General features: G+C 43.6%; 1 protein-coding gene across 1 annotated transcript; it reads left to right on the top strand.

Moving 5' to 3' along the window:
- Positions 1-1,994: 1,994 nt before the first annotated feature.
- Bnip3 (BCL2 interacting protein 3) lies at positions 1,995-21,760 on the top strand. Its single transcript, XM_038339001.1, has 6 exons — positions 1,995-2,137; positions 12,030-12,177; positions 12,784-12,865; positions 18,306-18,412; positions 18,487-18,636; positions 20,752-21,760. The coding sequence occupies exons 1-6, from the start codon at positions 2,107-2,109 to the stop codon at positions 20,795-20,797; spliced, it is 564 nt and encodes a 187-aa protein (XP_038194929.1). The 5' UTR covers positions 1,995-2,106; the 3' UTR covers positions 20,798-21,760.
- The last annotated feature ends 1,203 nt before the right edge of the window (positions 21,761-22,963 follow it).

Below are 22,963 nucleotides of genomic sequence, written 5' to 3'. Positions count from 1 at the left end.
CATGGAGGCTGAATGTTATATACATAATAAATAAATCTTAAAAAAAAGAAGAAGAAAAAAAAAAGATTCTGGCAGTGACTGAACACATTGACTTGGGAGACTGAAAGCTGTAAATCAAGAACTAAAATGGTCTTGGGCTTTCCATAGAAGGAATTAGCTATCCACCTCAGGATCTGCCCTAACATCCTCTTAACGAAGGGTAACATTCTTGGACTGTTTAGCTCAGCTTGACTGCCTAGCCTCCCTGCCCTCAGGCTCAGAATTTGATAAGGCCTGCATCTAATCCCATACAGTCCCATCATCCTCTTATCTACCTGCCCCTCCTCCTGTCCTTCACCTGTGCATTTTGTAAACACGCTGATTTTTGGCTTTCTTTTTTGTGTCTGTAACCTTAAGTGGGTGTGGAAGAGCCTTGTTGTAATCCTGGTGTCCTGGAGGTTGAGACAGTAATATTGTCAACCATGAGTTGGAGTCTAGCTTTGACTTCATAAAGAGACCTTGTCTTAAAAACATAGTAAGAAAGTAAATAAATAAATGTGTGTGTTTTTTGTGTGTGTGTGTGTGTGTGTGTGTGTGGTAGAAAGTCACTTAGGATAACTTGATCCTGGTTTCTGAACTGTTGTCACTTAGGTATTTTTCTGTTTTTCAGTGTTAGATATTGAGCCCAGGTCCTCACAAATGCTAAGGAAGAAATCTACACTGAACTATACCCGCAGTCTTTTTGTTCAGACAGTTTCACGTAACTCAGGCTTGACCTTAACACTTGAACAGATTTTCCTGCTTCAGTTGAATGTGTGGGCTACCACACTTGGTTTTAAGTGATGCTGAGGCTTAAATCTAGGGCTTCATGCATGCTAGGCAATTATTTATAGTCTTACTCCCCTCAATCCTCCTCCTTTTTTTTTTTTTTTTTTTTTTTTGAGACAGGGTTTCTCTGTAACTTTGGAACCTGACCAGGGTAGCCTTGAACTCACAGAGATCCACCTGCCTCTGCCTCCCAAGTGTTGGGATTAAAGGTGTGTGCTACCTACAGAGGCAGTTCAAGGCCAGCTGTTTGAAAATGAAAACCAGCAAACGAAGCTTTTTGTGATCTGACCCATTGCTGCTAAGACAGCTTCTCCTAAGATTTGCATTCCCCTTCTCTATCCCAGAACTTATCAAGACGGAATTCCAATCCCCAAGAACAGCGTTACTGGGTAGGGTACAGAGATAGGGCGGAGTCCTTCTCAGCACTGTCCTTCCATTTCCATCAAAAACGCCTTGTTCTTCCCGGTCTGCAGCCTGCCACGGGACTTCCCAACTCGCCATTATTGCTGCAGAATGCTGGCAAATTTTGTTTTGTTTTGCTTTATTTTAGACAGCCCAGCCTGATCTAGAACTACAGGCACGCACAACCACTCCAGAATTAGGATTTTTGGTTGAATTTTTAAGAAAAACCCATCTGTAAGCATGCGCAAAGACAGCTAAACCATCGCGTGCTCCCGTGGCTGGCACCCACAGATTCTGGAGCTAGGGGCACAGAGTGGGTCAACCGCGGACAGGAGGGGCAGGCTCCACAAGCCCATGCCAGCAGCGCCAGAGCCCGGTAGCAGGTCCTCCATGACACGCCTTCCTCAGGACCCGCCCATGCCATGCCTACTTTAGCCTGGCTTCAGGCCCCTCCCCTAGCGCCCCTGCAAAGCTTGCACCTCGGAGTCCCAACGCTCCGGCAACCGTCTAGCCCCTAGCCTCACCGCTACTGGCGCAAATCCCGGTCCCACTTACTCTAACCTCAGGCCCCCCGTCCCCAGCCCCCTCATTCCAAAAGCTTAAAGGAGGCCGCCCTCAGCGCACTCCTACCTCAGGCCCCGCCCCCGCCCAATCCAAGTCCCGCCCCGCGCACGCGCCGCACGTGCCGCACGCGCCCCGCGTTCCTCCTCCACCTGCAGGCCCCGCCCCCCAGCCAATGGGCGCCGCCGCCGCGTGCGTCGCGCCCCGCCCCGCCCCTTGTCCCCCAGCCCCCTGTCGCCTGGCCTCAGAGCTGTGCAGGCGGCAGGCGGCTCTCACATCTCCCCGTGACCGCTGCTGAGGCCTGCCGCAGTTGCTCTTGGGTTCTGCCCAACCACCATGTCGCAGAGCGGGGAGGAGAACCTGCAGGGTGAGGCTGTGGACCGAGGGGGTGTCGCGGGGGTGGCAGGGTCGTGGGCCGGGGTGTCGTGCGTGGAGGCCGCGATGCATCTTACAGACAGTCCCTTTTATAGTCAGGCCAGGCTGAACCTTTCGTGGTCTGTTGTTCACACTGTCATAGTTCTGTGGCTTCACCGTCTCTTTAGGTCAGCCTCGAACTCCCCGCGATCCCTCTTAGTTAGCTTCCTGAGTAGCTCAGTACAGGCCTTCCGCGTCCCCCATGCCTGGCTCAACACTGTTGAAGGGAGCCAGAGGTTGCAGGTTGACTTTTCAGTGCTTTGATTGAACTCATTAGTATTTATGACCCTGGTGCGAGGTAAGGGCTCAGCCACCGAGAAACACTACCAGCTATCATTTTGTGCTTGAAGACGTACTCGCTTTGAACTTGGGATCCTCCTGCCTCGGCCTCTGAGTAGCTGGAATTTACAGCCCCGTCTTTACCTCTAGCTTGCTTTGTCAGCTCTTCCTAATGGAAGAGGAGAGTGTAAGGCTTTGGACCACTGTCATCTCTTAGCGTCAAAAGATTGTTATCTTTAAGAAATGTTGGAATACTGGGTGGCGGTGGCACACGCCTTTAATCCCTGCTTGGGAGGCAGAGACAGGCGGATCTCTGTGAGTTGAAGGCCAGCCTGGTCTACAAGAAACCCTGTCTCGAAAAACCAAAAAAAAAAAAAAAAAAAAAAAGAAAAAGAAAAAAAAGAAAAAAAAAGATTGTTATTTTTAAGAAATGTTAGAATAGCTGGGCAGAAGTGGCCCATGCCTTTAACCTCAACTCAGGAGGATCTCTGTGAGTTTGAGACCAGCCTGGTTTACAGAGTTCCAGGACAGCCAGGGCTACACAGAGAAACCCAGGACGGGAGAGGGGCTGGAGTGCAGCTCAGTGTGGAAGAGAGCTACAAACAGCACAAAAGTGGGGAAAAGTGCTTATTCAGCCCAGTAGGCTCACTGTAAGCAATGAAGTGATTTGTTGGTTAAGAAGATGGACGCTAGGCTGGGTGTGGTGACATACCTAAAATCCTGTGTGTGTGGGGGGAAGCTGAGCCTTGACAAATTCAAGGCTAGCAATGCTGGGCTAGTTAAGGGTGTGTAGCCAGACCCTGTCTCACAAACAACAAAAAGGCTTTCTTGGCATGCAGCTTTTACGGGCTAGAGCACTGAAAAGACAGCTGCCAGTTTTGTGAGGCCACCCTGAGTGGTGTGTGCCATCATACCTTTCTGAGAGCCACCTGGTGGGGCTGAGTTAAGTGCTCAGCCTTTTCTTCTAAGGACCCAAGCACTGGAGGAGGATCCTGTTGACCTTTGTATTCTCTGAAGCAAGAGTTCACTGAGTAAAATGAGCTTGTAAATAAACAGAGGGCCACCTCAGCCTTTAAAGGGGGTGCTTTATGCTTTAGCTCTTTCTGACACAGGGTCTCACTAGTCCCTGAACTCTGCCTGCCTCTGCCACTCCAGTGCTGCCGTTAAAGGCATATGCCCAACGTAGTGTGAAGTTTTTTGTTTTGTTTTTGGATTTTCGAGACATGTTTTCTCTGTGTACCTCTGGCTGTCCTAGAACGTGTGTAGGCGAAGCTGCCCTTGAACTCCTAGATTTACTCACCTCTTTTTCCTGGAGTGCTGGAATCAAAATGGTACAGCACTGTGGTGGGCTATGTTAAAAATTTTTAAAAAGCTTGTATTAAGATTTAGTGAGCTGCATTTATTTATTATTCTGAACAAGCAGAATTTAACCAGATTAATACATTACAGATTCTGTATTTTAAAATTACAGCCACTTTAGAAAAAACCTTGTAATTCAGGTTTTACTCCTTAACGTCAAACAGTTGCAGTTTCTCCTTTGACAGACTAAGAAGCTTTTTTGTCCTTTCTCATAAAATGAAATCAAGGGATGTTTTATAATGTTTGCTGTAAAGTCATTTTTACAGTTATTGAGATTTTATTTCTAACACTTTTACTTAGATTCCATCTCTGGAAGTTTCTGGGTACTCTGAGGTCTCAGTTACCACCTTGACATACACTTTATTCTAAATGCTGAGTCATTTGTTGGCAACATGAGGTTGTCATTTGTCATTTCGAGGGTTAAGACAATTTTTGTTTTTCTGCTTTGCTTATTCTATAAAAAGATGGTTACCGTGTGGAAACTCACGCTAAGGATTTGGGCCATTGTTTGGGGTGTACGTGCAGCTCAGCACTGGCTCACCGTCTGGTTCAGGGTAGGAGGGGTCACTTGAGTCACATGGCGCATCTCAGCTGCCCTATGAAATGTGAATCCCAGCTTGGAGTCTGAGCTCCTCTGCCTGCCTGTTCTGCTCGCTTCTTGTTTACTTCTGAGGCTGAGAGCTGTGCAAGCCTTGTTGGTAGGTGGGACAGCAAACATTCCCCTTAGCAACCTCTGGGACCAGTTTTCTTGAAGGTGTTACCCACAGCCCTGATTGGTTCTGTTCCCTTTTAACCTCTGGTCAGTCTTATTGAAAGGTGTTTAGAGACAGGACTGGCTTTTTTTTTTCCTTTTATGACTTCTGGCCTTCAGGAGGGGGAGATAAGCTTTGTGATACTTCTGTGCTACTCTTGCCTGAAAGACTACTATAAAGACTCCTGTAACTCCTCACTCAGATGCCCTGTCTGCAACTGGGTCTGATAGGTGATTCTGTGGTTGCAGGCAAACTCGGGCAGGCTTGTACAAAGAGGAAAACATGGCTAGACTGAAGGGGTTTCTCCTCGCTCTATCTGAACCTCTGTCCCAGGGAGAGCCAGAGGCTAAGTGGTAATAAGGGTGACTGCATGAATTAAGGACATGCCACATACTGCTCAGTCCCTGGAGGATACCTGGAGTCACCTGACTGACTCAGGATGTCTTAGACAGGCACAGTCTGGCAATAGGCAGAGAGATAAGTTCACTAGTCTTAGAAGCCAGGAGTTTAACTGGACATGATGCCAGCCTGTAATCCCAGCATTTGGGAGATGGAGGCAGGAAGATCAGGAGTTTAAAGCGAGCCTGGCTACATGAGACACTGTCAAAACGCGCGCGTGCGCGCGCACGTGTGTGTGTGTGTGTGTGTGTGTGTGTGTGTGTGTGACAAAAAAGGAAGCCAGTAGCCTGGATTGTTTACTGGGCAGATTCTGTTCAGAATTATTTGCCAGCCAAATCTCTTATTCTCTTAAGTCTTGACAGCAGAAGCCACTTCTGGAGAAGCCCTGTGTGATTTGGGAGCGCTGCGTCCTCCAGACTTGGTGCTCCCTTGCTCGGCTCTCTTGGCATGCTATATCACTCGCATTAATTCTCCTTTGGCATTATGTTCCTGTTTGGAAGCTGTGTGACAGCCTGCTCCTCTCTGAGGACCGCTAGATCTGGCTGGATGTTGTCCCTGCTCGAGCTTGTCAGCATATTGGCTTGAACCTCTAACTCTGTTTTCTAGTTGGGTTCAGCTACTGGAAATTCATGGAAAAAAGCACTTCCTGCCACTCCCAGGAAGTAGGGTGGCCTTGAGAATAGGGACCCTGTATTTCCTCCACACAGGGTTCTGTTGGCTGTAGGTATCCGTAGGCACTGACAGTCTACAAGTTTGCCTTGGGATATAGTTTGGACTCCCTGGATTGTTGTTATATATATAAGCAGCTTGGAAGACAGGTTGGTAGAGCTACCCTCTAATCTCAGTACTCCAATGCCTGACTAAGGCAGAGATATCCTCTTTATTAAAAATGTTTTTTTTTTTTTTTTTTTTGGTTTTTCGAGACAGGGTTTCCCTGTAGTTTCTAGAGCCTGTCCTGGAGCTAGCTCTTGTAGACCAGGCTGGCCTCGAACTCAGAGATCCGCCTGCCTCTGCCTCCCGAGTGCTGGGATTAAAGGCGTGCGCCACCACCGCCCGGCGAACTAAAAATGTTTTTGAGATAGGTATGTATCCCAGGCTGGCCTTGATTGAACCTTAGTATGTAGCCAAGGGTGACTTTAAATTTTATTCTTCCCTCAGCATCTAGAGCACTAGGATTGCAGGCATGTGCCTACACACCATTTGTGTGGTGCCATAAAGCATTCTCTTCAAGTACTCAAATTAGCTGGACTACACTCAAGGACATCCCTAACTTGGATGACTGGCCTAGTTTCACTTCTGACCAAAAACACTTTAGGAGAGGAAGGGTTAATTCGGCTTACACGCCATTATTGAGGAATTTGAGGGACCAACTCAAGAGTGGAGAGGATTGAGTGTGCCCATGTTGCCTGCTTGATAGTTTTCTATTTAGCCTTCTGACTTTTGAACTGTTTTAGGAGCCCTTGACTAGGGGCTGGATCTTCCTATATCGATTAATAATCAAGAGGGTGCTCAGTGGATAAACCCATAGGCCAACCTGATCTAATTTCTCAATAAGGTCTACTTCCTATGGGGTTGGCAAGATAGCTCATCAGGTAAAGGTGCTTGCTGCCAAACCTACTGATCTGTGTAAGTTTGGTCCCTAGAAACTCACTTGGTAGAAGGAAAGAACCAGTTTCTGCAAGTTCAGATAAAATACTTCAGAGAGCCCTCTTTTCTCAGTTGTTTCTAAGTTGTGTTAAGTTGACAAATTAAAACCAACTAGCACAGTGGTCAGCCTAGCTTATATAGTGAGATTCTGTGCCCACAACCAAATGAGGGATTAACAAGATGGCTCAGCAGTTAAGAGCACTTACTGGTTCACAGCCACCTGTAACTTCAGTTCCAAGGTATTTGATACACTCTTCAGTCTTCCCTGAGCACCAGTCACTTATATGGTACACAAACATACATGCAGGCAAAACGCTTTTTTTTTCTTTTGGATGTTGTTTGCTTTGCTGGGCAGTCGTGGCCTAAGCCTTTAATACCAGCACTTGGGAGACAGAGAGGCAGGCAGATTTCTGTGAGTTTGAGGACAGCCTGGTCTACAAGAGCAAGTTATAGGACAGGCTCGATAGCTACAGTAAAACCCTGTATCGAAAAAACAAAAATAAACAAATACAAAAAACAAAAACAAATTTCAAAGAGAAAGAAGACTATTTGAGCCAGAACTCATTCCCACATAAAGAAAGGGGAAATAAGCTGGGAGGTGGTGACACACACTTTTAATTTCAGCATTCGTGAGGCAGGCAGATCTCTGTGAGTTCGAGGCTAGCCTGGTCTACAAGAGCTAGTTCCAGGACAGGCTCCAAAGCTGCAGAGAAACCCTGTCTCAAAAAAAAAAAAAAAAAAAAAAAAAAAAAAACACATTCTGCCTCTTAGGGCACTTGAGTTTACTTCCCAGCGGTCTAGACACTCAGGGAGAGGTAAGTTATACTTGACCTGTGTCTTGTTGGTATAGTTCAGAAGAGGGAGAGGGGTGGAAAAGAGAAATGAGGGTTTTGGAGCCAGCAGCGCTTCTGTCTTTCTAATGAAATAAGTTGTATTAACTGAGGAAACTTTTTGTTAAGAAGCAATCCTGTGCTCTTTCCCTTTAAAAAACCTTTTGCTTTAAATTTTATTTATTTTTCTCGCCAGGCTGGCCTTAAACTTGCCTTCAACTTCCTAGTGTTCTATTAGGATTATAGGTGCATACCCCACCTTTCTTGTTAAAATGATGGAACACCCTGATAAATAACTGCAGGATGTGTGTAAATGAATAGCGTCTTTGCTGTTTCCAGGACTTAACATTACCTATCCAGTCACAGGTTAATGATAAAACTCGTTCCTTAGTAAATCATTCCTGGAGACAGCTTTTGGACCCAAGGTTTTTACAGCAGATCATTCTGAATGGAATTTTTCCCCCCTCAAAAGTGCTGGGCCTCTTAATGACTTTTGAAAGCCCTCTATGACATGAATCTGTGTCTTCGACAATCCAGTGCTACCAGTATGAGGACAGCAGGACCAGGACCCTGCTGCACTGTGATGAGCCCAGGTGAAGGGTCTTGTGAGGGGAATTTGCTTACTCACGGACAGCAATAGACTGGAGCTTGGGCTTGCTAGCTTTCACTCCTGTGAAAAATAACTTCTTTATAAATCACCACGCCCATGGTGTACTGTTATAGCAGTATAGTTCAGGACAGCATTTTCAGTTGCTTCTTGTGCAACTGAAATAAATACACACACATCTGGCTGTTGGCTCAGTTCCTGACACAAGCTCCTAAACTTGGTGGGATTTCCTAAGTGTCTGGTTTTTGTTTTTATTTTTTATTTTTGAACTAGGTCTTACTTTATACACCAGCTTGGCCTGAACTCCTAGTACTCCTAAGTGCTGGGACTGACAGGGACAAGAAATTAATCTTAGCTAGGAGTTTGATCCTGTTACTCAGGTCCATTTTGTAAGAAGCCCCCATAAGATTATGCTAATGAGATGACTTACTGGGGACCCAGAATAACTAGCCTTAGGCTAGAATTCGGTCACTTAGAAGTTTTCAGTGGGTAGAAATTTAGGGCCGCCAGGGAGGGAAAGGAGTTGGAGGTTGGGCTGTTAAAATATAAGAAACTGCCACTACATCCCAACTCTGAATCAGGACAAATGAAGCTTTGGAATGGGCAGCCGGAAGGTGGTGTTCCCTGTCCTGTGTGTGAGCTTCATCTGGCTCTTTGTGAATTGTATCACAAACTGAGCAACGTGTTTTGAGTTGTGAGCTCTAGCAAAGTATCAAATCTGAGGGGGATGTGGATAACCCTGAGTTTGTCTTCTAGTTTTTGTTTTTTTAAATTTGTAATTGATTGAGCAGCAGTATGGATAGCTTGTACTCTGCTTGTAGCTAGTGTCTTATATGTGTCATCCTTGTGGGTTCCCGCTTTGGCTACTAATTTTAGGAGATACTGTCAGAATAGTATTGAATCCTAGGATTCCTCTGATTGATTTTGGAAAATTGGTAGTTGGTGCAGGGAAAAAGGTCTACATTTACCATTCGGAATGGTGCTGGGTAGAAGATAACACAACCTCAAACTTCCGTTTATGGTAGATACCAGAAAAGATCTGGATAAGTGTGATCAGATAAATTGGCATAGGCTTAGATTCTGAATACTAGATTGGCCTAGACTACCCATACCTGAAGCTATGTACTATAGATGGAAGTTTCTGTCCCACCCAGTCCCACAACTGTTCAGTCCCAAATAAACACACAGACTTTGCTCAGGCATATGACTAACTAGCTTTTACAACTTAAATTAACCCATAATTCTTTTTTTTAAAGATTTACTTATTTTGTTTACAGTGTTCTGTCCGCATGTGTGTCTACAGGCCAGAAGAGGGCACCAAATTTCATTATAGATGGTTGTGAGCCACCATGTGGTTGCTGGGGATTGAACTCAGGACCTCTGGAAGAACAATCAGTGCTCTTAACCTCTGAGCCATCTCTCCAGCCTTAACCCATAATTCTTATCTAGGTTTAGCCATGTGGCTTGGTACCTTTTCTCAGAATTCTTGTAGTCTGTTTGCCCTGCCTATACTTCCTGTCTGGCTACTGGCCAATCAGTGTTTTATTAAACCAATACGAGTGACAAATTTTTACAGTGTATAAGCATTATGCCACAGCAGTGTACACAGTAGATAGGTTTAGGAGCTTACCCTGTAGCCCAGGCTGGCTTTGAACTCAGAGCAACATTCGTGCCTTAGTGACTCAACTGCAGGGATTCTAGGTATGTATGAGCCACCATCCCTGGCTTCTGAGTGTCATTAGCCAATGAAGGGAGGAAGGCCAGCAGAAGACATCAGAGTATCTGGAGCTGGAGTGTGGAGACTTGCAGATGTGTACAGCCGCAGAGGGGCTCTGGACTCTGCCCTTCTGAGCTGGTATTGTGCTTCATGTGGGATAGGCCTGCTTCTCCACTGAGAGGCTAATGAGGAAAGTTGTGTTTATTCTCCAGTTTCTGTTGTATGATCACTTGTTAACTTACTGAGAGGCTGTTGATGGTATAAACTGTAAACCCACAGTTTATTTCTGTTTTTTTTTCCTTCCCTGATTAATGTGGCACATTTTGCAACAAGTACACAGGCCAGGCTTCTGAGTGTTAAGAAGCTGTATAGCTGTTCTTGCTTCCAAGAACATGTGTGTTTTGTTTTTGAGACTTGCTATCTACCTTTAGCTGGCTTGGAACTGGCTCTATGTAACAGGCCGTCCTCAAACTTGGAACAGTTCTGCTTCTTTCTCCTGAATTCTGGGATTTCAGGTATACCCCATTATGCCTAGCTTTTTAAGGGGGATTTTGAGAGGTCAAAAGTAGCACAGGGCGAAGGCCCTGAACTCTGAAGTCCTATCTATACTGGGTTATAAGTGTGCCACCATGCATAGTTCCTTTTTCTTTTTGGAGATGTGTGTGGTGTGGTTTAGAAACAAAGTCCCGTAGTCAAAGCTGGCCTTGAACAATGATCCTCTTGCCTATTCCTCTCTCCTCCCTTTTGATGCTGGAGATGGAAAGTAAGGCCTCTTACAAGCTCTACTTCTGAACTATATCCGCAACCTTGAGTTGATTATAAGTGGTTCTATTTCTTTCCCTCCCTCTCGCCTTCTTTCCGTGTGTGTGTGTGTGTGTGTGTGTGTGTGTGTGTGTGTGTGTCTGTGTCGGTGTGCCCACGTGTGTGCTTTTTGAGATAAGATTTCTCAGTCCAGGCTGGCCTTAAACTCACAGAGATCCTCCTACCTCTGTCTTCCTGAGTGGTAGGATTAAGGTCATGGACCACCATGCCTACCCTACCTCTTATCTATTAAAGGATTTTCTTTTTGTTATTGCATTTGAGTGTGTATGTGTATGTGTTCTTGCAGTAGGCACCTTTACCCACTGGGACATTTTAATGGCTCAACAAAGGATTTTCTATAAGCAAATGGACCCATGAATGAAAATAGAGATAGAAATCTTTCCAGGCCCAGAATGAGGCATATAATTAAACATACAGTCAGTTTCTACAACAGAAAGCACCAGGGTCCAATGAGATGGAAGGGTGCTTGCTATCAAGCCTGACAACCTGGAGTTCACAGAGCCTCGGGGCCATATGATTCTGGAATGTGGAAAATAGTCTTTTTGTATAGACCGAGACTGTACTTTGGTTTCTTGGGACCCAGACCTAAATAATCACACAGAAACTATTAAATATAACACTGTTTGTCCAATGGCTCAGAAATATTCTTATCTAGCTCTTTCTTATATCTTAAATTAATCCATTAATATTCATTTATGTATCACTATGAGGCTGTGGCTTACTGGTAATGTTCTGGTGTCTTTCTCCTTTGGCAGCTACATGGTGTCTCTTTGACTCTGCCTACTTTTTCTATACATCTGTTTGGATTTTATGCCTGGCTTTACTCTGCTAAGCCATTGGCCAAAACAGCTTTATTCATCAACCAATAAAGGCAGCACATACATCTCACATCTCACATCAAGTCTTTAGTAAGACATGCTGACTCATGACCGTAAGCCTAGTTTGCTTTGTCAACCTAAACAGGACTCCCATCTTGGCCTCTGGTAAAGCAACAGGTTTGTAGAACACTTGCACAGAATAAAGGAAGGGCAAAAGATACAGTGCAGTGTCTCAGCCTCAGGGACTTTACCCACCATCCTAAAGAGAGGCCAGCAGACCAGAAATGCAAATGTCTCATGTGGCATCAAAGTAGGACCTAGAGTGATTTCTCATCATGTGCTGCCCTTGGTATTTCCTGGGAATGTGAGTGGGCAAGTCTTTCTATCATCTATCTAATCTGTCTGTCTGTCTGTCTCTATCTATCTATCTATCTATCTATCTATCTATCTATCTATCTATCTATCTATCTATCTATCTATCTATCCATCTTTGTAGTTTAGGAAATTAGGTCTTTGTAAACCTGGTTGGTCTTGAACTCGCAGTACTGGGTTAAAGGCATACATCAAGCCCTTTGAATGGGAAGATTTCTAACTGCCCCCTTTTTTGTGTCTCAGGCTCCTGGGTAGAGCTCCACTTCAGCAATGGGAACGGGAGCAGCGTTCCAGCCTCTGTCTCTATTTATAATGGGGACATGGAAAAAATACTGCTGGATGCTCAGCATGAATCTGGACGAAGTAGCTCCAAGAGTTCTCACTGTGACAGGTAGGTTTGCAGGATGTCTCTTGCAGTGTTGATGTTCTTGGTGGATGGATAATCACAGTTGTGCATGCTTTTATGGGTGGGGCTCTAGGTCTAAGGCCACATTTGCGAGTAAGTCCGGAAGCAGTCCTGAAATAAGGAACCCTGGAATCTGCTGGGAGTGAGTGATCTGGGGCTCAGTCTGGAGGGACAAAATTAAACCTAGGCACAAAAAGTCCCTTAATATACGCCCCCATTTTTGAAACTGTTCACTTTGAATGCCAGGTCTGAATCAAGTCCAAGTCCCCCAGCTAACTTACGTTCCTAGGTAGCACTACTAGGGAACAAATCCAAGGTGTGCATGGTTGAGAGTCAGTGATCGAAGGTCAGATGCTTCTGAGGGCTATGCAACAGATTATGTGGGAGGGTGGAGCTTCCCTTAGAACTGTCTAGCTGGTTCCTGAATACTTATTTGAAAAGACTGAGGAGTAGTTTGGCCCTGGTCTGGTATTAGACTGAAGAGGCATGCGGAGAGCTCTCCCCCTTACGGAGGCAGTAGTCTTGCTTGGGATTTATGCTTCTTATGTCAGAATTAACATGCTGCTCTGTTTTGTCCATTTCCTAATCAAGCCCACCTCGCTCCCAGACACCACAAGATACCAACAGATCTGAAATAGACACTCACAGCTTTGGAGAGAAAAACAGCACTCTGGTAAGCCATAGGTAGTAGGGGCATGCTATATGGTACAGCACACATCAGCCTGGTGACTTTTTCATATCACACACACGCACCTCACGCATGCACACACGCATGCACACACGCATGCACACGTGCACCTACCTTTGCTCCCCCTTAGTTTTTGAGGAAGGGTCTCTCATTGAACATGGAGCTCATCAGTTTAACTAGACTAGCTGGCAAGTGAGCCCTAGTGATCCTCCTACCTCTGCCTACCAGGGCTGAGATCACAGAAGTGTTCCAGCGTGCCTCTCATTTTACATTAGTGCTGGGAATCTGTGTTCTTTTAAGTTTTTATTTATGCATATGTGTCTCTATGAGAATGCCACATATCTGAAGGAGTTCAGAAGAGGACATTAGATCCTCTTGAGCTGAAGTTACTGGCAGTTATAAGCTGCCTAGTGTGGGTGGTGGGAACCAGATTCAGGACTTCTTCATGAACAACAGCATTTTTAACCCCATTTTTTGGGTTATTTAAAATAGAGACTCCCTATTCATCCTGGCTATCCTGGAACTTGCTATATAGATCAGGCTGATCTTAAACTCACAAATCCACCTGCCTCTGCCTTTTGAGTGCTGTGATTAAAGGTGTGTACCATGGGTGTTGGCAATCTGAACTGAGAGCCTGATGCATGTGCAGTAAGCATTTTTTCCCCCCTTTCCCCCCCCCCCCCCCCCAGCCCTTCAGTGGAGTTATTTTGTCTCCAGACAGGGTTTCTCTGTGTAGCCCTGGCTGTCCTGGAACTCACTCTGTATATCACGTTGGCCTTAAAACTAAGAGATTCCCCCTGCATCTGCCTCCTGAGTGCTGGGAGTGTGTGCCACCGCTATCCAGCTGTAAGAGTTTTTTTTTTTAATTATTTAAAATTGTGTGTATCTGTGTCTATATGATATGTGCACATGACTGCAGGTGTCTAGAAGCCATGGGTATTGGACCACCTGGAACTGGAATTATGGGCAGCAGTCCGTCACCTGGTCTGAGTGCCAGGAACTGAATTTGGGTCCTTTGGAAGGTCAGATTAACCATTCTTAAGAGCTTGTTTGGAGGTTTAGGCAGGGGAGTGCAGCTACTCATACCTTACCTGAAGACTGGTTCTCCTTATTTGGGGAAGGTTGTTCTCTTCAACCAAGCACACAGCTTCAGGAGGGACATACATACAGTGGGACACCTGCCTAGCCAGCCAGATCAGCCGAATCAACCCTGGTGATCAATGGGGTGACAGATGTCACAGCCAGATCGCCCTCACATCCTGGGGGCCATTCTTAATCAGACTATCACAGAACTGTGGTGAGACATGTAGATGGATTATTGCTTAAAATGACTGTTGTTATACCATTTCTGTATAGTAATTTGGTAAAGATGAATAATACCTTCTGTAATAGTTTAGCAGTTGTCTTAGGAAGCAAGGTCTCTACTAAAAAAAGCATGTTTCCACCTGTGCCAATTTTTATCGGTGTCCCATTCCCAGAAACTGTCTTTACCTCTAGCCTTGGCTTTCTCCAGAGAACTCTCTCTGGCCCCACTTTGGGCCTCAAAGACTTTTGGAATCCATCCAGCCTCTATACACTTGAGTGCATCCACTTTAGGAGCAGTCATATTTTTTAATTTTTATATTATTTGAAATATCTCCCCATCCCCACTTAAGTATGCAGTTCTAGAATTTTAAGAATGCAAGAGAAAATTTCCTATCATCTCCTATTTTGGAGACCATCGTAAGTAGCATTTTGTGCTGTTAATTTTAAAAGTGTAGCTGAAATTGTGAAATTGTGGTCTGCTTTTTCTCAAAAGCACCTTAAAACTAGTTTCTTATAATATTTCTTATAATATTCCCCTTACTTAGCCACACCCGTTCTCATTTTTTTCTGTTAGGATAGGTTCTACTGCTGTTATCTAGGTCATGGCATGGCAGCTGAACAGTGTTTTTTTTTTTTTTTTTTTTTTTTTTGAAATAGGGTTTCTCTGTAAAACAGTCCTGGCTATCCTGGAACGTACTCTATAGATTAGGCTGGTTTAGTCGAACTCAGAGATTCACCTGCCCCTGCCTCCTGACTACTGGGATTAAAGGCGTGCACCACCATTGCCTGGCTGTTTTTTGTATTCGGAGGCAGAGTCTTTCCTACTCAGTAGCTTAGGCTGTACTTCAGCTTTTCCCTGCCCTAGTCTCCTAAGCGCTGGGATAAAAAGGCATGTGCCACTGAACCTTGTTGCTGTGCTGTTGGGAATGGAACACCCAGGACTCTGGGAGTTCCTACAGTGCTAGGGAGGCACTTTGCTAACTCAGCTATGTCTCCAGTCCCTAAACCTGCTACATTAACAGAGTTGAGTGGGATTTGGACAAAATGGATGTATCTGTAAAGGAGGAACACAAGCATTGGCTTGAGTGAGATAAGACTAGGAAACTGTACACTGTGGTAAGGAAACAATCAGACATTTTAGGGATTCAAATTGATCAAATTGATGTTGATTCCAGGAGACCAAAAAAAAAAAAAAATGCCAGTTAAAGTAGGGGTTTATGGAGGCAATTTTTGGCTGAAGTCTGACTCAGGGTAGGTTCTGTGATCCCTGAACTCATCCTGTGGTTATTTACCTAGTCCAAGAATGTTTAACTGAGAGGGATATACTTAGAAATTGGTAGAATTCTTTTTTTAAGTTTTATTTATTTAATGCACATTGGGGTTTTGCATGCATGTATGCTTTTTTTTCATATATATCTTTATAAGGATGTCAAATCCCCTGGAACTGGAGTTATAGTTGTAAACTGTTGGCAGAATTCTTACACTGGCGTCTTGACTTGTGATATGAGGGCTATTATGGTTGGAAAGGCTAAATGAAAGCTTTTTGCCTTACTTTTGTCAGGGAAATTAGTGACTCAGAAGTAGACAGCTGTAGCATTACAACCACTTTCTGAGAGCCCTGAAAGACACACACCTGAGAAGGGCAGTCTTCATAGTGGGCAGAACTTTGGGGAGCATACATGGTCATACATTTTGTTTCGAAAGAGAAATGGCCAGATGTGCTATTGTTCACTGAATTCATAGACTGTGGCCATTGGATTGACTGGATGGTTAGGGGTTTAGAAAAAGCATTACTTGAAAACTGGTGAAAAGGATATCTCAGGAAGGAGTATGCACTGTATGATTTCTGTATGTATCTAGTATGATCTCTCCAAATGGGAAAATGAGGTGAAAATACACGTAAATGCTTATTGAAAAGGGACTTCAACTGAGGAAGAGTTCAGTAATCAAGTAGATAGGATAACTCATTCTATGGAGAGTTAGCCTACTGTCTTATTGCCCAGTGGACCTGTGAACAAAAAGGCCAAGGTGGCAGAGATGAGGGTTATGTGTGGACTTGACAACATGGACTGCTACTTTCCAACGCTGATCTGGTTACAGCTTCTGCTGAGTGCCAGTTCTGCCAACAGCAGACACTAACACTGAGCCCCAGATATGGATGGCACTGTGACCCGGTGTGGCTAGTCAGCGATCTAGTGGCATGTTGAGTACATAGAACCACTTTTGGAAAGATCAGTGCTTTGTCCTTACTGGAGTAGGTATTTATTCTGGTTGTGGCTTTGCCTTTTTTGTATGTAATGCTTCTGCCAAAACCACCATCAGTGGATTTATAGAATGCCTTATCCATTGACTCCATACAGCTTTGCTTCTGACCAAAAAAACTATATCACCAGAGAGTAGGCCCATGATCATGGAATCACTGGTATTACCATGTTCCCCACCATCTGAAGCAGCTGGCCTGATAGAAAGATGGACTAAGCTGTTGTCGACACAAGGCCAATTAGGTGGCAGCAGTCTCTCCAGAAGGTGGTATACACCTCAAATCAGTGCCCAATATAATATGGTACAGTTTCTTCCATAACCAGGATCTAAGAGTCAAGATGTGGAAAAGGGAATAGTTCCATTCATGATTACTGCTAGTGAATTTTTTGTTTCCTGTTCCTGTCCTGTGATATTTATTTATTTATTTATTTATTTATTTATTTATTTATTTATTTATTTATTTATTTGTGGTTGTTGGTGATGGGCAGTTCTGCCAGCAAACATTCCAAGGAAGCTAATTTTGTGATCCCATTAAGCCAAGAAAGTCAAAATTCCAAGGCGAAGAAAGGAATAACAGTGTTCGGAGGGGTGACTAATACAGATTACCAGGGGAATATTGAATTACTTCTCCACAGTAGTGGTAAGAAACATGTATGGGGTGCAGGACATCTCTTGGTGCTTCCATGTCTTGTGATTAAAGTCGGTGGGAAACAACAACCTAATCCACGCAGGATGACAGAGGGCACAAACTCTTCAGGAATGAAGTTATGGGTCACTTCCCCAAGAAAAGAGTCAAGACTCACTGAAGTGCTTGCTGAGGTGTAAAGGAGGCTCCTCTCCTGCCCACCCATTCCCAAATAACCACTCAGGCTTAAATCAATTACAAACTGCTTGGCTGATGGCTCATGTTTATTACTAACCAGTCTTTACATATTAAATTAATACATTTTTATTCTGTATTTTACCATGAGGCTTGTGGCTACTCATATCTTGCTTCTCTGACATCTCTCTGACTCTGCCCATTTTCTCCCTGTATCTCTATTGGATTTCCCTCCTGGCTGTAGTCTGCCTGGCTATTAGCCAATTCAGCTTCTATATTAACTACCGATACTAAAACATTCACGGCATACAGAGAGACATCAATGAAGATGGAGGAAATACAGAATGGGTAGTAGAGGAAGGTAGTTCTTAAATATCAGCTACTAAGGCCATGTGACCAGTTCTAGAAATGAGGATTAGAATTGATGTGAGTGTTTCTGTCATATTTTGTTAAAAATGTGTTTACAGATACTTGCTTCCATTACTTGATTTATTTATCATGTAATGTAACAGTTAAGAGAATGTCAGTGATTATCGTTTTAGTTTGAGATACTAAGAATGTCCCTCAAGGGACATTACTACTTAAATATTTAAATTTGCAGTGCATTTGCAGTTAATACCATGTTAGGTATAATTATGGTCTAGTTACTGTTCATTTGGAAGTTAAGCATGACATAAGGAGATATGATTGTGTGTTCAGCAAAAGGAATGGGCTTGTGATAGCTATTTTTGGTTGTCAACTTAACAAATCTGCAATTAACCAAAACCCAAATGAGTAGGCATAGCTTGGAGAGATTTTTTTTCTAAATAAAACACTTGAGGTTATAAAACCCACTTTGAGGTTGGAAGATAATAATCTTTTAATCTAGATCTTTAGAGGTGGGAAGATCCACCTTTAATCTGGACCATACCTTCAACTGACAGCCTATATAAAGGTCTCAACAAGGTCAAAGTCTATGAGGAACTGTGTTGATCTTACTTTAATTCTGGTGTGGATGTAGGATACTCACTTGCTTTATTAATATTTACTTTTTCTTAGTCTGAGGAAGACTATATTGAGAGAAGAAGAGAGGTTGAAAGCATCTTGAAGAAAAACTCGGATTGGATATGGGATTGGTCAAGTCGGCCAGAAAATATCCCCCCCAAGTAAGTGTTTTCAGTATCATGAGCTCTTCCATTGATAAGAGGACACACTGATTGGTAGTTTCTTTCCACCCCAGGGAGTTCCTTTTTAAACATCCGAAGCGAACAACTACTCTCAGCATGAGAAATACAAGCGTTATGAAGAAAGGGGGCATTTTCTCAGCAGACTTTCTGAAGGTTTTTCTTCCATCTCTGTTGCTGTCTCATCTGCTGGCCATTGGATTGGGGTAAGTGATTTTTTTTTGTGAGTACTAGCAGGGTGGGCCTTGGTGATTCTAGGTCCCAGCAATATATGTTCACTGTTATGTCAAGAAGTAAAGAATCTGGGCCTGGAGAGATGGCTCAGAGGTTAAGATCATTGCCCGCTCTTCCAAAAGTCCTGAGTTCAATTCCCAGCAACCACATGGTGGCTCACAACCATCTGTAATGGGGTCTGGTGCCCTCTTCTGGCCAGCAGGCATATACACAGAATATTGTATACATAATAAATAAATAAATAAATAAATAAATAAATAAAAAAAGTAAAGAATCTGTGCCCTGGAAGGCCATTGCCCCTTTATCTACCACACAGGTGTTCTCATGTCCAGCCTCTTTCTTGCCTCCACAGTGGTTCTGTTGAATTCTTGGCAGGAGTGGAGTAAATAAGGTCTCCAGGGTTCTGCTTTTGTATCAAGTTTAGACTAAAAAGAACCAGGAAATAGAGCTGTGGATTCTCTAGATGGGACCAGTACCAAAGAGTCAGAGCAGGTTACCAAGGGGACACTAGGAACTGGGACTTATGTAATTTCAGCTGACCTTTGATCTTCCTGTGTCTGCCTCCCGAGTGCTGGGATAATGGTGTGTGCCACCACACCCAGTTTATATGGCCTTGGAGTTGAACCCAGGGTTTCATACATGGTGGTCAAGCACTCTACCAAATGAGTTACATCACTAGCCCTTAGTCTTTCTTTAGGCCTACCCCACCCTCTCCTCTGCCCACATGAGGGTGATCTCACGAGAAGTTATATTGTATGTTTGATGACTTCAATTTGTTGGAATGGCCTGGCTGCTACTGTGGGCTTCTAGGCTTTGTTTGCTTATTCCCCACTCCTCCCCCTCCCCCCCCCAAAAAAAAAGCTGTTCATGTGTTTCAATGCACCTGGTCTGTTTCATGTTTGAGACCTTGGGATTTCGTGGGTCTCATAGGTACATCAATCCCAGTTTTCACTACCCTTAACTACTTCACTACAGACCTGTTTCTCTTGAGTTTGCTGGGGTGAACCCTACCTGTCTTCATCCCTTCCTTCTCCATGTGTGGTTCTGTCCTAGCGCCTGGTCTCATGATCAGGTGCATCCCATCACCTGGGACTTTATTCTCATAACTAGCAAGCAGTACTTGAGGCAGAGGTGGAGATTTCTGAATTCTAGGTCAGCCAGGGTTGCTTCCTGAGACCTGATCAAAAAAAAAAAAAACCAGAACAGAACCAGCAAGGGGAGGATCTGTGGATAGGGCCTAGTAATCTGCGAGTTCAGAACCTAAGCTGAGTTTCTCTTCAGGGAATTATTTCTGCATTCAGCTCCTACTTACTGTTTGTCCTTCATCCTTCCCAGTCTCAGCTTGATGGTGCTACCCACCCCACTCCTGGCAATCATCCGCTATTGGTACCACCACTCTTGGCAACTTCCAGTCTTCTGATGAAAGCTACCCTCCTTAGTTCCAGATAGCTCACTGCCTACAGTCTTTTTTCTCACTACTCCACATAGACGTGGCCAGCTGGAATTCTTTCCTGTCTCTTTTCCTAGAGACTTTCAGTATCCCCTCTACTTGGCGAAGGGAGGCTTTTCATTACTTCATTCCTTGATTGGGCTTTGATGTAGTGGTAATGAACTAACTGGAGGTAAAGAAGCCACCAGTCCTGGGGTGCAGGTGTGTAGCTTATTTTGCACACTGAAGGGAATATGAAGCTCTATAGTGATAGCTTTTGGGGTGGTTCTGGGATTTAAACCTGGGAACTTGTGTATGATAGATTGATGCTTTGTCATTGAGTTTCAAATTCCTGCTATTAGTTTCTTTTTGTGTGTGTGTGTGTGTGTGCTTTTCAGTCTTTTGTGCCATTAGAATATAATTGAAAAAACAGAAATTAAATTTTAATGACAATTAAGAAAAATTAGACCAGTTTGAAATACATATCTGAGAACTAAAACACTTGATAAAGATTACAGACAGTCACACCTTATTAAGTTTCAGGTAGCTAGTTCCCTTCCACAGCCTGTAACCATATAGTGGTCTGCTGTGTTTTAACTGTGCAAAGTCACCTGAGAATTGTGTGAGACCTGATGGCTGTTGTTCCTTTTCTGTCTAGGATCTACATTGGAAGGCGTCTGACAACTTCCACTAGCACCTTTTGATGGAAGAATTGGATCTGACTTTCCTTCACACAGTGAGGATTCATGTCAGAACTGACAGATAACTGAAGAGCTAGCATGATCCTTGGGTGTCTGCACTACGTGTGTTTATTTGTTCTGTAAATGCGGTGTTCCTGATTTAGTGAGACAGAATAGACTCTAATATCATGACCTATAATTATACCTACGGGATCAATTAATAAGCATGTAAGACTGATGCCTATTGTAGCATTTATTAGTAAATTTTTTGAATATTAGATATAAATAGTATGAATAATTTTAATATAGTAGCGATGGTGTACTTAAAAATGATCTGTAATTGTAATCCAGTTAAGACACTTTACACTTCAAAACAATGAGTGAAATTAAAATCATTAAAAGGTTTGTCCCAAAGGAATATTGTGGCCTTATAATCCTATTACATAGTAGAAAATGCTACATGGTTAATTAAATGGGTATGGGTTATCTGTAAAGACCTCTTACTATGTGAATTAAGTAGCAAGTAGAAGCTAAGGTTACCCACAAACCCCACTGGGTAGTCGTTCCCTTTCCCCTTTCTTGCTTCTTTGTAGGATGATTCCAGCCTCCTTGTCAACCATCACTGCCTTGGGCTGTCAGTTTTGTTGCAGGCACCTTCATCATTCTGCTGATTTTAAATCCCATTGTTTGTATTTAAAATTTTGTGTGCTTTTAAAATCAGCTGTATTGTAAGCAAATCTGTCTACTTTAAAAGACTGGAAATGAAAATAAATCTTTGCCAAATCCTTTGGAGATTACTGGATTTGCATATGGGTTAATCAGTAGCCAGTGCTTCTGTTAATCCAGATATATTCCCAGTCTTCCTCTTTTCTATAGCATGTTTTTAAAGGCTGTCTCTTTGACATGCTGTATATATCCTGTTGTATTTGTTTCATTGTCCCACACTTGACTCAGGTGAGTTAAAATAAAAGAAACATTTTAACGGTCTTTTGTTTATATTTAAATGATTCAAAATAGTTCATATCCCTGTCATCTGGAGAAAGATGGTGGGACGGTATCTTTTTAGAAACAGTCTTACTGTGTATCTCTGGCTGACCTGCAACTCAGAGATCTGCCTGCTTCTGCCTTCTAAATGCTGGGATTGAAGGCATGCAGCGTCATACCTGGCTCTGGAATATTTTATTTTTATTTTAAATAGTACACTAGCATATGAGTGCAGTGTCCTTTGAGGCCAGAAGAGGGCATTAGATTTCCCTGGAGCTGGCGTTAATCAGTTGTGAGTCACCCTACAGGGATTCTGGAAACTGAACCATCTCTCCTGCAGCATCTTCAAAATATATTTCCAAATGGCTATAGTGAAAACTTTCTTTTAGATAGGGTTTCTCTGTGTATTCTAGAACTCTTTATGTAGACCAGCTGGCTTTGAATTCGAGGTCTGCCTCCTGAGTGCTGTGATTAAAGATGTGAGATACCTTGCCACACAAGCCGTTACGCTTCTAGTCTGGGTATGCATGTTTGTTTTGTAAGACAGTTACTATGTAGTCTAGGTTGGCCTGGGGCTCTAGAATCATTCTGCCTCTGGGATCTGGCCTGTCCCACGACACCCAGCCTAATATATATATATAAAATGACTGTCCGGGTGATGGACAGATGGCTCTATGTTTGAGAGCACTGGCTGCTCTTCCTGAGAATTCATGGTTCACAGCCATGTGGTAACTCCCTCTTCTAGTCCCTTCATGCACGAGACACAGAAGTGGTACAGATGCATGCTGGGAAAACATTGATATATCTAAAAATAACTACTATTGCTCAGCTATTGAATAACAAATTTGAAATGTAGTAAAATCTGGTAGTTTTGAAAAACTGCTTTTGGCCACAGATTAATGCAGTTCATGCTGTAGAACTGCACGGGCCTTAAGGCTTGAGCTAACACACTGTAGAGTGTGGCATGGCAGAAGTGCAGACGGTTTCAGCTGTGGAGGAGACCCAGAGGGCAGTACCTTAAAGCGGGGAGGCTGGAGGGATGCTCGGTGGTTATTATAAGCATTGGCATATAACTTCAGTTCTAGGGGATCTCACACCTAACCTTTACCTGGTCTTCATGCATATGGCATATTTCAGAGATCTGAGAACAACAACAACCCAACATAAGCACTTTTGTTTCTTGTGTAGCAGGCAATCTTGGACCTT

The sequence above is a fragment of the Arvicola amphibius genome, chromosome 1 (genome assembly GCF_903992535.2).
Source record: "Arvicola amphibius chromosome 1, mArvAmp1.2, whole genome shotgun sequence".
NCBI classification, from domain to species: Eukaryota; Metazoa; Chordata; class Mammalia; order Rodentia; family Cricetidae; genus Arvicola; species Arvicola amphibius.
The sequence above is the reverse complement of the archived record's forward strand: the minus strand, read 5'-3'. Positions and strand labels throughout refer to the sequence as shown.

Excerpts from the sequence above, each read along its gene's own strand:
- Bnip3 (XM_038339001.1), top strand. The coding sequence starts at position 2,107 with ATGTCGCAGAGCGGGGAGGAGAACCTGCAGG. Across the intron at positions 12,178-12,783 it reads AAGAGTTCTCACTGTGACAG|CCCACCTCGCTCCCAGACAC; the intron begins GTAGGTTTGCAG and ends TTCCTAATCAAG. Across the intron at positions 18,413-18,486 it reads CCAGAAAATATCCCCCCCAA|GGAGTTCCTTTTTAAACATC; the intron begins GTAAGTGTTTTC and ends TTTCCACCCCAG.